Source organism: Ochotona curzoniae, unplaced genomic scaffold (assembly GCF_017591425.1).
Source record: "Ochotona curzoniae isolate NIBS_2020 unplaced genomic scaffold, NIBS_Ocur_1.0 contig_3819, whole genome shotgun sequence".
NCBI lineage: Eukaryota > Metazoa > Chordata > Mammalia > Lagomorpha > Ochotonidae > Ochotona > Ochotona curzoniae.
The window spans coordinates 2976125-2991371 of record NW_024466004.1 but is presented as its reverse complement, the minus strand read 5'-3'; the positions used below and the strand labels follow the sequence as shown (position 1 = coordinate 2991371).

At 56.6% G+C, this 15247-nt stretch overlaps 1 protein-coding gene across 2 annotated transcripts; it reads left to right on the top strand.

Moving 5' to 3' along the window:
- MTCH1 (mitochondrial carrier 1) lies at positions 1 to 14277 on the top strand. Of its 2 annotated transcripts, none has more exons than XM_040983292.1 (12): positions 1 to 701; positions 3549 to 3633; positions 6733 to 6839; positions 7152 to 7229; positions 7556 to 7613; positions 7867 to 7918; positions 9190 to 9249; positions 11088 to 11181; positions 12359 to 12406; positions 12514 to 12581; positions 12797 to 12872; positions 13457 to 14277. In XM_040983292.1, exons 1-12 carry the CDS (start codon positions 381 to 383, stop codon positions 13526 to 13528), a joined length of 1119 nt encoding a protein of 372 aa, XP_040839226.1. In that variant the 5' UTR covers positions 1 to 380; the 3' UTR covers positions 13529 to 14277. The 2 variants fall into 2 exon arrangements, with proteins under 2 accessions (XP_040839226.1, XP_040839225.1); XM_040983291.1 differs by having other exon boundaries at positions 275 to 701; positions 11088 to 11232.
- The last annotated feature ends 970 nt before the right edge of the window (positions 14278 to 15247 follow it).

Here is a 15247-nt window from a genome sequence, read left to right as displayed (position 1 = left end):
GCGGAGATCGCTCCTGAACCGAAGGAGGGGGCCTGAAAGCGCCTACCACCATTTTGGGGGCGTCTGGGCTGCTGGAGCCGCCGAGCCCCGCCCCCGCCGCACTTTGGCATTCCGGGGACAGGGGGATGGGGCGTGACGGCCGGCGGCGGCCATCACAGCTCCCACGCCTGCCGCCTCTAGCGCCTCGACCACCGGCCCCTGGCTCACAGCCCAGCACGTGTCCAGGCTCCGAGCCCGCGACGAGGCCTGAGCCCGGCGCGCGCACACCGCCGCCACAAATTCCACGCTCCCCCGCGACCGCGAGTGGTGCGCTCCGACTCCGCCCCTGGGGGGCGTGGCCTCGCGCCACGTGACGGGGAGTGACCTCGCCGCCCCGCGCCATGGGGGCTTCGGACCCGGAAGTGGCGCCCTGGGCTCGCGGCGGCGCCGCGGGGATGGCGGGAGCCGGAGCTGGCGCTGGAGCTCGCGGCGGAGCGGCGGCGGGGGTCGAAGCGCGGGCTCGCGACCCACCGCCCGCGCACCGTGCACACCCGCGCCACCCGCGGCCCGCGGCGCAGCCCTCTGCCCGCAGGATGGACGGCGCGTCCGGGGGCCTGGGCTCCGGGGACAACGCCCCGACCACCGAGGCCCTTTTCGTGGCGCTGGGAGCGGGCGTGACGGCGCTCAGCCACCCGCTGCTCTACGTGAAGCTGCTCATCCAGGTGACAGGCCCGAATTCTGGCGGAAGAGTGAATGGCGACGATTTGGGGCGCGTGCTGGGTTTTGGGGGCGAGGGAAGGGGGCGGAAGCGGAGGGAGCCGGATAGGGGATTTGGGAATGCAGGGGGACGGACCTGCGCGCACAGCGGAGGGGATGATGGCGTGGAAGTGTCGCATTTGGGGGAGCCTGGAAGGAGCCAGGCGCCTTGAGCCTTCGGGGAAGGAGATGGGAACGGAGAGATGAGTTTGGGAACGGTGCAGTGGGCTCGGGCAGGGCAGCCCATTTGGGGCGAGGAAAGAAGCTGGGGGGCTGGGAGGAGGGTGAGAACTTTTGGCAGATGGGTGGGGGAGGAGAGCTGGAGGCCGAGGCCATGTTTAGATGATGAGGGACGCAGGGCTGCCAAGGTCCTGAATTAACAGGGACGAGTTTAAATGCGGCTTGGGGGGGGGGGGGGGGACAAAGGCATGGCGTTAAGGAGGGAAGGACATTAAATTCAGGGTGCAGAGGAAAGGACGGAAGTATTGGTTTTCGTGGATTGTAGGAAAGAGCCAAAACCGAGAATGTTAGCGGGAGAGCCATCGGTTTACTTGGGATTTGGTGGGAGGAGGTGGGTGGGTTCTGCTGGAGGGGAACAGCTCCAGGAGGCGCAATGGTGGAGGGAAGTGGAGGCTTTAGGGGGAAGGGGATGACGCATGTAGAGAAGAAAATGGAAGGCAGGGGTGGGGTGGGGTGGGAATGGCCAGTGCTGGCCTCCGGGAGGAGGGGCTGGCAGGCAGTCCTGGAATGGGGCAGGGTGGATAGCGGCTGGCGGGGATTGAGAGCCACTGGAGATGTCTCTAGAATTGAGGGCTCCCTGGACAATTGGAGGTCTTTGGTGGTGTCTGGCAGTGCCATGCAGATGAAAGCTGGTTGTGGGAGAAAAGGCACCCGTGGGCTGGAACGCAGCGTTCTTTGGCCAGCGGAGGTGGGCGTGACTGAGAGGCTTAGTTTGCTGGTTTGGTTCAGGCCAGGATTGTCCTGTTGGGAAGAAGGGGTGTGCAAGTAACAGTTGGGACAGGGACCCACCTGAGATTTGAGGTTGGATTTGAATTGACGCAAGTGGGTGTCGGATTTCACTGTCCGACAAAATTGAACTTGAGAGAGTGTGGGAGGTTAAGTCCCTCTAGAAAGCAGGAGAATGGGGCAGTATCAAATTCTAGGGTCTGCAGAGTGGGGTGACCTTGAGATTCCAGGTGACCACCCAGACTGACACCCAGATGTGATTTGGGGGTGAGTGTTCTTGCAGGATTAGGAACGTGTTTAGAGCAGTAGAGAATGCAGATTTGGGGGAACCAGAGGTGACTGAGATGAGAATTGGGAGCTGAGGGAGTGAAATTGGGTGGGGGCTGGGGCTTCTGGGAGGCAGGTGGGTATATCTGGGCCATAGGCACCCCAGTGCAAAGGGTGGATGAGTCTTCCAGGGGGAAGTTGCACAGTGGTGGATTTGGTTGGCAGGTTTGAAAGGAAAGTTGACATTTGGTGAATAAGAAACTCCAAAGGATGGGAAGGGGTGGGGATGGGGCAATGGAATGGCCTATCTGATTTGAATTCCAGGTGGCTCTGTGTGTGGGTACTCAGAATGAGATCTTAATGGGTATACTGTGGAATTGGTAACCTCTTTCCAAAAGGTGGTTGTCAGGGGGCAGATGTGGGGTGCATAGATGGAGTGAGTGAGAATGCGGGGCCTTAGATCAGGGTTTGTGGGTATTAGGTTTGAAGAGTTGGAGGTTAGAAGACAGTGGATTTGGGTTGCCAGAATCAGAGGGCCTCTGGGTGTGGGTGTGGTTGGGGCACTTGGTTCACAGATTTGGGGATCAAAGGAGTTGAGCATGGTTTGGGAACCAGTAATTCAAGCTTGGCAGTGAGAGGAGTGGGGACAACACGGAGCCAGGGTGTACCTTTACAAGTTCAGCAGATAGACTTGATTTAGGGACCTCGGGACCCGGGGTGAGGGGAGATAGGCTTATGCCACTCGGCTGGGCAGTATAGTGACGAGCTACACAGGGCTCGGGGGAATTAAGAGAATGCTGCTCACATTTGAGAGAAGCAAGCTCAACTCAGACCCTCTGCCTCTAACCAAGAAGGGGAGGGCTGTTTGCTTGGGTCAGCTGACTTGCCCATCTTGCCCCCCTGCCCGTTGAAATATTTTTTTTAAGATGGTTCCCATAACCAGGGCATCTTTAATCTACAATTTGTAACCTGTCACAAAGCTCAGAATCAGTCTGCCAGGGGTAACCTGAGCTTTCCAAGAGACATGCATGGCTAACGTGAAAAGAAAGAACCAGAAAAGTGCTGCCAGCAGCCTAATCCAGCCTCTGAGACAGAGCCTCCTGACTTACTGTTCCCACTGCTCCCACATCCTAGAGGAACTGCTCTGGTCCGTGGGCCAGCTGGCCTGGTGCCCCAACCCCTCGGCAGGAGGGAGAGACACAGGCCTCTGCTTCCGCACCCCTTGCCCGCCGTCTGGCAGCAGAGACCGCCCCTTCTCTCAAGAGTGCTTCTGTTGCACTGAGCGTTACGTCGTAAAAATGAGGATCATGTTGGCCCTGGCCTGAGGCATGATGACAGCTTGGCACACCAGTGCAGAAAGTGTTTGGGGAGCAGGTGGCAATGCCACCCCTGTGAATGGGAGGGCCAGACTGGGTGTGTGGTTGGAGTGGCAGACACTGGCACAGGCTCTACTACGTTCTGAAGGGGAGCGTGGGCAGCGTTAGGGTCTGTGGGAGAGGAGCCGGAGACCCGCGGACGAGGAGAAGCCGTGTTCCTGGATGACAGCAGAGCCTGCCTTTTTGTCTCTGTTAATCCTCAAGGTGGGTCATGAGCCGATGCCCCCCACCCTTGGGACCAACGTGCTGGGGAGGAAGGTCCTGTATCTGCCGAGCTTCTTCACCTATGGTGAGTGATGCGCCGATGCAGAGAGGCCTCAGGTGGGGAGAGGGTGCAGCTGGCCCCGGGGCACTCTCCCCACCTCCCTCCGGCGGTGGCAACAGTGCAGCCTGGAGCCTCTCACACCTGCCAAGTGCCTCTCAAGCAGGGTAGCTGCCTTCTGAGCCCTGTGGGGTCCGCGGACTCATTTCTGCCCAGCTTCCACACTGTCCCCATGGCATAGCACCTGCACATCACAGTGCCCCCTAGTCATTGATGTTGAACCCTGGCTCCTCTCACTCCCGGCTGAGCCCGGGTAGACATCTCCCTTCTCCAATGGTGTAGTCTCCCTGCCTGTGTTCCTGCCCTGGCCCTGCTGGCTCTGCCTGCCCCAAGAAGGCCGCCTTCCACCTCTGCTGCTCATGGCCACAGGTGCCTCCTGGCCAGATCCTTCTCCAGTGCACCAATGCTGCTCCACCCCCAGGCCTCACCTTGCCCTCTTTGAACGTGCATTCTCTGTCCGTGTTCATGGCCAGCCGGTGCTTCCAGGCCAGGCCCCTGTGATTCTGTCACCTCTACCCTTCTGAGCTGTCTGCACGGACCAGAATGTTCTCTGAATGTCTTTCTTTCTTACTGCATCACTCGGGGCTTGGCCTCCATGTCCCCCTCTCCACTATACACACGGTTGATGTTCTGTTTCTCTTCTGGTGCTGCTCTCACCGCGTGTTGTTGAGCGCAGTCTAGGGCCATGCAGAACCTGCTGCTTTGTGGGGAAATGTATTTTTGTTTTTACTAAAAGCTTGTCGGCATATAGGAGTTAGCACAGAAGAGGGAAGATGCCCTTGTTGCAGTATGGCAAAGCCAGCATGCAGATGATGCTGGGTTTTAAGCACCTGCAGTGGTGGACTACAGCACCCTTCCTTGAGGTCTCTGGGTTTTGGGCCAATATAGACTGTGCTGTGAGCAGCCTCAGGGTCGAGCAGAGCTGACCCAGTGCCCTGTCTTCAGAGTGTGCAGGCAGGACCTGCTCCTGCTGTGTTGGGATGGAGCTGCACGCGAGGGGCCAAGGGGCATGCTGTGTGACTCATGGGGAGAGCTCCTCTTAGCAGGCCTTTCTGCATCTCTTTCTCCTCTCTTGTTTATTACTCACCTGGGAAGTGGGAACAAATAGGTGTCCTTACCCTGGCTTTTTTTTTAATGATTTATTTATTTTTATTGGAAAGGCAGATTTACAGAGAAGAGTTATGAAGAGAAATCTCTTCCATCCATTATCCTTTGGTTCACTCCCTAAATGGCCGCAACAGCTGGAGCTGAGCCAATCTGGAGCCAGGAGCTTCCTCTAGGTCTCCCACACAGCTGCAGGGTCCCAAGGCTTTGGGCCGTCCTCCACGGCTTTCCCAGGCCACAGACAGGAAGCTGGATCAGAAACAGAGCAGTCAGGACACAAGCCAGCACCCATGTGGGATGCCTGCGCTTGCAGGCAGGGGATTAGCCAGTTGAGCCACCACACCGCCCTGTACCCTGGCTTGCTAGTGGGTGTGTCAGACGGGCGTCAGGGAGTGTTTTGCTCATGTTATGTTCCGGGCTTTGTCTGAGAGTTCCATTGTGCTTCCTGGGACCTCCCCTCCCCCAAGCAGACCTTCCTGCTCCCACATGAGGTGGGCTTGCCTGCCTGCCCTCTGTTCTCCACTGCAGAAACTGCATGTACAGGTCCAGCCGCTGTCAGCCCTATGGGAGCTGGGCCGGCAGGTGGCTGGGCTGGCAGGCATGTTGTGGGGAGAAAAAGGCCCATGTGCTTCTTGCCTCTGAGCGGTGCTGGAGAGGTGAGACAGGAGTCAGGAGGGAGAGGAGCACGTGGAAAGAAGATTCTGTGAGCTGCACGGGTCCCCAGGTTTATAAAAATAGGTGGCTTTTTTGGAACATATGTTTTTTTTTTTTTTAAGATTTCATTTTTTTTTTATTGGAAAGTGAGATACACAGAGAGGAGGAGAGACAGAGAGGAAGATCTTCTATCCGTTGATTCACTCCTCAAGCAGCCACAACAGCTGGAGCTGATCTGATATGAAGCCAGGAGTCTCATCTTGGTCTCCCATGTGGGTGCAGGGTCCCAAGGCTTTGGGCCATCCTCGACTGCTGTCCTAGACCACAAGCAGGGAGCTGGATGGGAAGCAGGGCCACCAGGATTAGAACCAGCACCCATATGGGATCCTGGCACATTCAAGTCAAGGACTTTAGCCACTAGGCTATTGCACCAGGCCAAGATAACATTCTGACCCTGTAGGTATTGCTGGTGGAGTAGCACATTGGTGTGTCTGTTAGTCATTCCTCCACACTCTCATTTTTTCTTTGGCTGATAAATCCTGGCAGGGGCCCAGGACGGCCCAGGAATGACGCAGGATCAGGAGGGGGTTGCGCTGGCCATGGTATGTCCAGGAACCCTTGCTTTGACTTTTTCCCCTCAAGTTTCAGGCTTTATCGCTGCCTGTGGAATTTTTCTTTTCCATGAGAAAAAAACAATTTCTGAGCAACAAATTTGGCTTCTGGGCTGCCTCCTGCAGGTAGTGGGCTTGGGGAACCACAGCTGTTTACTAGGTAGGCTTCTCAAAGCCAAAAAAAGAGAGAAAATGGGTGAACTCACTAGTTAGAGGTTGGTTTTAGAGGGTTTGTTTGTTTGTTTGTTTTAGATTTATTTGTTTATTGGAAAGTCAGATATACAGAGAGGAAGGCCTTCCGTCTGACATTCACTCCCTGAGTGGCCGCAATGACCAGAGCTGAGCCTATCCAAAGCCAGGAGCCAGGAGCTTCTTCTGGGTCTCCCACACAGGTGCAGGTTCCCTAGGCTTTGGGCCGTCCTCTACTGTTTTCCCAGGTCACAAGCAGGGAGCTGGTTGACAAGCAGGGCTGCACCCATATGGGCGCGTGCAAGGCGAGGGCAGGCCTGGTTTTGGAGGTTGTACAAAGTGAAATGGGCTAGAAGCAGCAGAAGATCTGGGGAACGGGACTATTTCCAACAATCCCTTCCCACATCTCTAGTTGGCAGCGTGACTCAAGGGACTGACCACGTGTGCAAGTGACCCAGGAGTGGGTGCCCTGGCTGTTTGTGACGTTGCCACCTCTGCTCTCTTACAGCCAAGTACATCGTGCAAGTGGATGGGAAGATAGGGCTGTTCCGAGGCCTCAGCCCTCGGCTCATGTCCAACGCCCTCTCCACTGTGACCCGGGGCAGCATGAAGAAGGTGAGTCCCAGGGAAGGCAGGACCTGTCATCCAGGCTCCTGCTGCCCTAAGTTCCCAGGTGCCCCGATGCTGCTTCTCCTTCCCTGGCCTGGTGGGGGGCCCCAGACCCTGGTGATCACACACCGAGCATTGTACTTGGCAGGGTCCCATAGTCCTCTGCTGTTCCCAAGCCCCAGTACCACAGAAATCCTTGCTGTTTCTCCGGGCCACAGGCCGGGCGTTCCCTGAGAAGCCCAGACACACAGAAGTGACAAGGCCATCTCAGGTGCTGCCCGGGTGAGACTGTGGCCCTCTTCTGTGCTCGTGTGGCAGGTTTTCCCTCCGGATGAGATGGAGCAGGTTTCCAACAAGGATGACATGAAGACTTCTCTGAGAAAAGTGGTGAAGGAGGTGGGCACTACAGCTGGAGAAGGAGAGGGTGTCTGGCAATTCCTTGTCATCGAGACGGGCAGGTCCCTGAAGAGTGAGGGAGTCGGGTCCCTGTGTGTTGGGAGGAGGGAAAGGGGTGAGGTGTGGAGGAAGCCTGGCCCGGACCCAGCAGCACTCCTAGGAGGAGTGGGTTGGGATGCGTAGCTGATAAAGCCATCTTTGGTAGACCCCCTTGAGGGTGGGGGTCCCCTATGTTCTCCCTCAGCTTGTAGCTCCTCCTCCCTCACCCCCAAGTATCCAGCCCCAAGACAAGCCTGACCGAGTCCCCACCCTCTGCTCACTTTCAGACTTTGTACGAGATGATGATGCAGTGTGTGTCCCGCATGCTGGCTCACCCCCTGCACGGTGAGCCCCCCGGAGGCTGTGGGTGACCCTGGTGACTGGCAAGGAAGGGATGGGGGTGGGGAGGACCTCACTAGATCTCTTTCAAGGAGAGATGGTCCAAAGGGAGCTGGCCCCTCCCCAGGTGAAGGACACGGTGTGGGATGGAATCCCACAGGCCCTGGTACCTGGGCTCATGACACCGCACCAGGCTCTTTATGGCTGTGGAGTCATAGGCTGTGTCCTGCATGTCACCCCTGTGTTTTCTTGCCCTCAGTTATCTCAATGCGCTGCATGGTCCAGTTTGTGGGACGAGAGGCCAAGTACAGGTGGGTAATTGTGTTCCCCTTCAGGCGGGACTGGCAGGTGGCAGTCCTGCACATTTTCTGGCCTGGCTCTGTATAATGGCTCAGCCTGGCGGCAGAGGAATGTGCTAGTAGCTTCCACAGCAGAGAGCTGGGACACTTTCTCTTCTCCATCTCTTATCAGGGGCTGCGCTAGATGAGCCTAGATGCCTTGCAGAGGGGTGAGTGGGATTGGAGTCTGCCCCCAGGGCTGGTCCTGCTGCTTAGGATGAGTGGGGTCCCCGCTGGACCCTGATGAACTCTCCAGTCAGTATAGATCCTGGCTTGGATGAAGCTCTTCTCATCCTCTCTTAGGAAGCCATCTGCCCTGTGGGCCTGGGGCTTGGCCCTTCACTTGTGGCTGTATAATCCCTAGCTCTGCCACTCTGGCCCTGAGTTGGGTACCAGGTATGCCCATGTTGATGTGACTCTTATTGTAGCAGTTCTGCCCGTGACCCGTGTGAGGCACTGTGCAGGACAGGGGGCGCGTCCTGTAGTCCTGTGGCAGGAAGACATGCCCAGCTTTCCTCTACACCACACCCCACCCCAGAAATCTCCACTGCCGTGTGCCTCATTTTGGGTTTACCAAATGGGAAACTTACCCAGGCAGCATGCCTGGTCTGATTGCGAGGTTGGAGTTGGAGCCAGGAGAGAGTAACCTGGCTCAGAGCCCCAGTGGAGGCCCAGACCAGGGATTTGGCTCTGGCCACCTCCTTCTGCCAGATCGTCCCTTTCACAAGCTGTGAGCATCCCCCCTACGGGCCAGGCCAGTTCCTGCCCTGGCCTCAACTCAGGCTGTTACAGAGGCACTCTGCCTTTCACACCTGGTAAAGGCTGTGGCATCCTGTCCTCTGAATTCCCGTAGGCTGCAGGGTACTAGGCTGCAGGGCCCTGGGCTCCTGCTCTGGCCCCCTGGAAGGTGATTATCTCCACTAGCCATTTCTCCTTCTCTCGGCCAGCCAATAAGGAGGGCCTGCCCCAAGAGCCATGGCTTGAGCTGGGTGCTTGGTGCCTCACTCCGAGTCCCGCACGAAATGGCAGGAGAGGACAACTAGGGCTCCATGAACTGAGTGACCCTCACCTAGAGGAGCGCTTTGTCTTCCCCACTGGGGCCCTTCCTGGTCACAGAGTCCTTCTTCACACCATGGCCAGGCCTGCTGGGACCTGAGGATAGCTCTTGGGCTGTGCTCCCAGCCAGGGTGGGCTTCTGGGAAGTGACTGGGTGACCCTGTTTCTCTCTCCCATCCTCTTCACAGCGGTGTCCTGAGCTCCATTGGGAAGATTTTCAAAGAGGAGGGGCTGCTGGGATTCTTTGTGTACGTGAGTTTACCCTCCCCATCACGGCCGCAGGCATGGCTCTTCTAACACGTGCATTCCTGACATCACAGGCCACAACTACTGGCCTCACACTAACCCCAGGTTTCTGCTTCAGCCTGAGCACCTCAGCCAGTCCCGGAGAGCTCCACGCGTGTCCAAATACTGGGCGCCTCTGCACCAAAGCTGCTCAGGTCACGGCTCCCATGCTGGGCTGGTCTTTGTGATCCTGGCACTGGGTAGTCTTGGCCTCACAGATGGAAGATGTGGCCACGCATCTGGGACCTCACAGCTGGCTTGAACTAATGGGCTCTTTGTCCAAACATTTCTGAGAAACTGGGTGTTCATACTGAACACTGAGCAATCCATGATTCTTGTCTTTAAAAGCCAGAAGGAGCTGGTTCCCAGGGGCTGCTGCATGGCCAGGATCGATGTCTGCAGTCTCAGGCACTCACTTCTCCCACCTCCACTTTAGTTCACCCTAACAGAACCTGCTACTTGAGGTGCGTTCTCAGAAAGAAAACCACAGACAGAACCCAGGAGCCGGGTGTAACGCACATGCCAGTGTTTTGCCTTGTCAGGTCTTGGCGGTAGCGCGTGTACTATTGTGTCTTTACCTTACAAAGTGACGGCTGGGGGGAGGAAGAACCCAAGAGATAAGTAAGACGGCCTTGCTGTGTGGGACTCCCAGTCACACCCAGAGCAGAAGGGGAAAGATGGCACCTGGCACCACTCACTGCTTCAAGGTGTGAAGCGCCAGGTCCGAGGGCAGGCATGTGCTCCCTTGTCTACACATGCACAGACACACAAAGGGACGTGGCAGTGTGTGAGAATGGCTCCTTGTGCACACAACACTGTCAGCAGTCGAGGTTAAGAAACTGCCCAGGGCTGTTCAGCAGCAGCCTTGCCCCTACCCTCCGGATGCGTTTTTGTTTGTTTGTTTTTAAGATTTTATTTTTTATTGGAAAGTCAGATATACAGAGAGAAGGCAAGACAGAGAGGAAGATCTTCCATCCATTGATTAACTCCCCAAGCGGCTGCAATGACTGGAGCTGAGCCGATCCAAAGCCAGGAGCCAGGAGCTTCTTCTGGGTTTCCTGCGTGGGTGCAGATTCCCAAGGCTTTGGGCCATCCTCTATTGCTTTCCTATGGAGCTGGATGGGAAGTGCTGGGATTAGAACTGACGCCCATATGAAATCCTGGCACATGCAAGGCGAGGACTTCAGCTGCTAAGCTACTGCACCTGGCCCAGTGGATGCCAGTTGTGACAACTTCAAGACTCTCCCCTTACATACTGCATTGCTTTTGAACTTTCCAGGGAGTAGTCAGATTTTTACAAATGCAGAAAGGAGAGTCCTGCCTCCCCCTTCCAAGGGCTGTGGTGCTGGAGGACCTCCCAGAAGCCCCATTCTACACAGTCCCTGAGGAGCCCTGGAGAGTGCTCAGGGAACCTGCCCTGCTGATTCCTGGGGCTGAGAAGAGCAGGTGCACTGAGACATGTGAACTGAGAGCTTGTTGTGTAAAGAGCAGGGGAAGGCGTCAAGCCTCTCACAGACGTTCCTGGCTTGATGCCCAGCATCTGTGGTTTGCTCGTGGGAGGTGAACTAACCTGCAGAGTCAGGTGTGGCCTGGCACTGCTTACAGGAGAAGGGCCTGCCTGCTTAGCATGGTTGCCACTGGCCACACAGCCCTGCAGGCCCACTTCCTGATGTTCTGCCGCTGGACATGCTGGCCTTCGGAGCTTGAAAGATCCCTGCTGGCTTCCTGGGTGTGGGAGCCTCCAGGAACAATTCCCTTGCCCTCCCCGAGCCTGCTCATGTTTGCTCACCTTGTTTTGTAGTGGCTTAATCCCTCACCTCCTGGGCGATGTGGTTTTCTTGTGGGGCTGTAACCTGCTGGCCCACTTCATCAATGCCTACCTGGTGGATGACAGCGTGAGTGACACCCCAGGGGGGCTGGGGAACGACCAGAATCCAGGCTCCCAGGTTGGTTGGAGCAAGGACTTCTTGTTCTTTTTGTGTACTGATGATGCCCAGGGTCCAGGGCAGGCTCAGGACTCTGGGACTCTGAGCCCTGGACTCTGAGGGTGAGGGGTTGGGGTGGAGGGGCCTGGGTGACCTTGGGGTCTACTTAGCCTTGGAGGAGGAAGGACAGGGTTGTGTGGGAAATGACCTCACGGGGCAATAGTCCATCTAGATGGGTCCACAGACCTGGCAGGCATTTGTGGACTGCATGTCTCTGGGTAAAGCTGCTTTGAGTCACACACCTGTGATGGGAGCTCAGGGAGAAGCCCTGAGAGTGACCATCCTTTAGCCTTGCCTTTAGGCTTTCCACAATCTTAAGAGCAGGAGGAGCAATAATGAGGGCCAGGATTAACAGGCTCCTTAGAGTCAGCCACTGGAACCCACAGGCAGGGCAAGACCTGGACTGGGCCGGGCTGGGCCAGGCTGGGGCTGCCTCCCAGGAGATTTGGAGATCAGTCAGGACGTGTATAGCTCAGATTTACCACAATTTGTCCCCGGTGGCCCATAAGCCTGGCATATACATAGGTCTCTCCAGGTCAGCTCTTATGGGAGGGCTCAGGCCTTCAGTGATGCGCTTGTTGAAGAAACCACTGGATGTCAGATGGCTGACCTGTGGTCTTGAGGGCAGGGATAGGAGACGCTGAGCTCCTGGCAGGCAGACATCTGACAGAGAAGATTGCCCAGGAAGACAAGAAAGTCAGGCAAGGGGCCTAGGGACCGCAGTACCAGAATGACCTCAACCAGTCCCTGTGTGGATTCTGAATGATCCTCTAACTTGGCGTGCCAAGTCCTAACTGGTCTGCTTGAGTGAACTAGAGGGTTGGGTAGATACCCAGCCTGCCTGCAGTGGTCCCTGTCTGTAGCTCCACCCTGTCTCATGAGCCAGGTGGGTGGGTGGATGAGCTGCTACCACCATGCATGCTCAGAATGAGCAAGCTGGGGTAGCTGAGACATCTCGGCTCCAGCAGTAGCCATGGCGACAGCTGGTTGGCCCTGCAAGGGAGGCAGTATGTATTTTAAGGGTGTGGGGGGTGAGGGGAATCCATGTTGGGGCCTGTGGCAACCCACCCCTCCTTTGTGCCCTCAGTTCAGCCAGGCCCTGGCCATCCGGAGCTACACCAAGTTTGTGATGGGGGTAAGTGAATCTGCTGCCACCAAGCTCCACCCCACCAGTGCCCCTGGGGGTGGCTGGGAAGTGGCTGGGGCCAGAGCAGGGGTCACTCCAGTGTCTCTGGGTTGCAGATTGCTGTGAGCATGCTGACTTACCCCTTCCTGCTGGTCGGCGATCTCATGGCAGTGAACAACTGCGGGTAGGTTTGTGCCCCTCCACTGAGCACCCAGTCAGGCCTTTCCTCCTGGGCTGTGGCGGGGCCCGACTTGCTGGGTGTCCTGCTTCTTCCACACCAGGCCCCATGGGCAAAGCCTGTGTCCTCAGGGTGGGGTTGGGGGTTTGTACAGAGGACAGCTCCATAGCTGACCTCTGCCTGTGCTCTTGGGTCTGACACACAGTCTCCTTCCTGCGCAGGCTGCAGGCCGGGCTCCCCCCTTACTCCCCGGTGTTTAAGTCCTGGATTCACTGCTGGAAGTACCTGAGTGTACAGGTGAGAGGCTGTCGGGGAGGCTTTCCCACTGTTTGTCATACCCATCAGAGACTGATGTGTGTGCTCCACATGGGAGGACGGGGATTTGGGGAATCTATTGCCATGAGTAGATTGGGCAGAGAATAGCGACACATGGCTTAAGGCCCTTACTTCAAAAAGAATCAAGTCTGCATCCAGACAAACTGCACATCAGACCAGGCCTGAAAGATTCAGATGAGAATGAGGAGGCTCTGGCCCATGTGCTTGGTGGTGAAGCCCAACAACATCTTCCTGGGCCAGTCAGGGAAGTGAGAGGCCACCCGACCCTCTATGGGAGATCCGCGGCCTGGGGGAGCGGTGTTAGGTGTTAGGCCACTCAACCCAGCTTCTGGTCAAGGCAGGACTTGTCTTTCTCTGGCTTTTGCTTGCCTGGCAGTGAAGTTGAGTAGTGGCCTGGCAGGGAGGCAGCCAGGAGCTGTGGACACACTTCTTCCAGCACTTGGACTGTCTGGGCCTAAACATGGGGCTCTGAGTCAGAGGGGCAAGGCGTCCCTTTGGGGAGGTTCCTTGCTGGGGCCCGAGCTGACGCCTCACACCTTCCTCAGGGTCAGCTCTTCCGTGGCTCCAGCCTGCTTTTCCGCCGGGTGTCATCAGGATCATGTTTTGCCCTGGAGTAGCCTGAATCAACCAAGAAAACACCATCCACCTGGCCTCCGCAGCAAGGCCCGAGCATCTCGGGATGGCTCAAGACAGCTCCAGCCAATGACGCCTGGGCGGATCCTGCCCAGAGAAGGCCTTCACTTTCCACATTTGCCACGTGTCTGTCCAGAAGTAGGGTCTGGTGGGGGAGGGGAGTTTTGCCCATTGGGCTGGGGCCCTTGTTGGGCCTAGGAAGGGGAAATGGGGGTGGGAATTAGAGCAGAATCCCCTTCCTTGTCAGAGTGCTTGGTCTGCCTTGGCAAAGACCAGAAAATGGCTTATGGAAGCTTGGGGTGGGGGAAGAAAGACTGGCGGGGTCACGTTCCACCTCCTCACTCCCCAACTCCACAGACACCTCACCATGGGCCCCAATGTCATCTGTGGCTAAGCCGGGAGCAGTGTCACATCCCTGCTTTGTACATAGGCCGCCGTCCTGTGTAGGCCTGTGCCCGGAGGCGGACGCTGGGTCCTGCCTTCATGCTTCTCAACACTACCCTCCTGACGGGCGGGCAACACCTGCTCGGAATGGAAAATCATGTGATTTGTCAGGCTGTGTCCCTCGTCTGCCACTCGTCTCCCATGTGGTGCCTCATGAAGGACCTGCTTACCTGTGAAGTTGTGAGCGGCCAGCAGTAAGCAGATCAATGTCTCTAGTCCTCCCCATTTTAAAAGTTCCTGGTAAGAAATTGACCCTGTTTCCCTTGAATAAATGTATCAGTGATTTGGAGCTCTGTGGGGGCGTCTCTTATGTTTATGAGTTTCAAAAACCATCTGCAGGGTCTTTTTCCACTCTTCATGCTGATCTGAGAGGGATTGAAAAGTGACAGGGCTGCGGCCTGCCTGGCCTGGAGACACGGGCCAGTTTTGGTGTGGACCAGGTTGAGAACAGACAATGGACCATGAGGCTGAGGTGCCAGATCCTTTTCTTTCTTAAGATTTATTTTTTTATTTGAAAAAAGGGAGAGACAGAAACCTTCTAACCACTGGTTTACTCCCCCAATGGCCACGATAGGCAAACCAGGAGCCTAGAACTGCAGGTCTCCCACATAGGTGGGCAGAGGCCCAAGGACTTGGACTATCTTCCTCTGCTTTCCCAGTACATTATCAGGGAGCTAATCAGAAGGGAGCAGCCAGGATTGGAACCAGTACTCAGATGGGATGCCAGTATTGCAGGCAACTGCCTACCCAGCTGGGCCATGGTGCCAGCTCCTGGGGTACCAGTTCTTAGAGCAGCAACTCAAGCTTAGACCTGTTGACAGTGGCACAACCCTCTGAAAACCCTCCCAGCTCCCTACAGTGTCCAGTCTTGCCCAGCCTTGCCACCTGGGCAGTATTCCTGACCTGCAATATAGTTGCTGCAGGGCAGACCCTTCTCACCTCTGCCCAGTGCTGGCTCTGCACACATATGTGACACAGAGAAGTTGTGAGATCCAGCAGGGTTTCCCAAGGGACTCCCCACCCTTGCTTACTCTAGGGACTGTGACAGAGGCGTCTATAGGGCCACACGCCCTCCTAGGTAGACCCTTCCCTATTGCACAGTTGACCTTGGCAGTGAACTAAGTTGGGGGCCATGTAGCTGTGGGTGGGTGCCTGTTTGCCAGAAGTGCAGATACCCTTGTGTACGTGGGGCAGCTGTACAGTGTGTGAGGATACCAAGATCTCCTAGCCACATTGCTTGCCATTCTCAGCTGGTACAG

Bases quoted from the DNA above. Each gene is read 5' to 3' on its own strand.
- MTCH1 (XM_040983291.1), top strand. From the start codon at position 381: ATGGGGGCTTCGGACCCGGAAGTGGCGCCCTGGGCTCGCGGCGGCGCC. The intron at 702-3,548 runs GTGACAGGCCCG...TTAATCCTCAAG, and splicing joins ACGTGAAGCTGCTCATCCAG to GTGGGTCATGAGCCGATGCC. The intron at 12,582-12,796 runs GTAGGTTTGTGC...CTTCCTGCGCAG, and splicing joins ATGGCAGTGAACAACTGCGG to GCTGCAGGCCGGGCTCCCCC.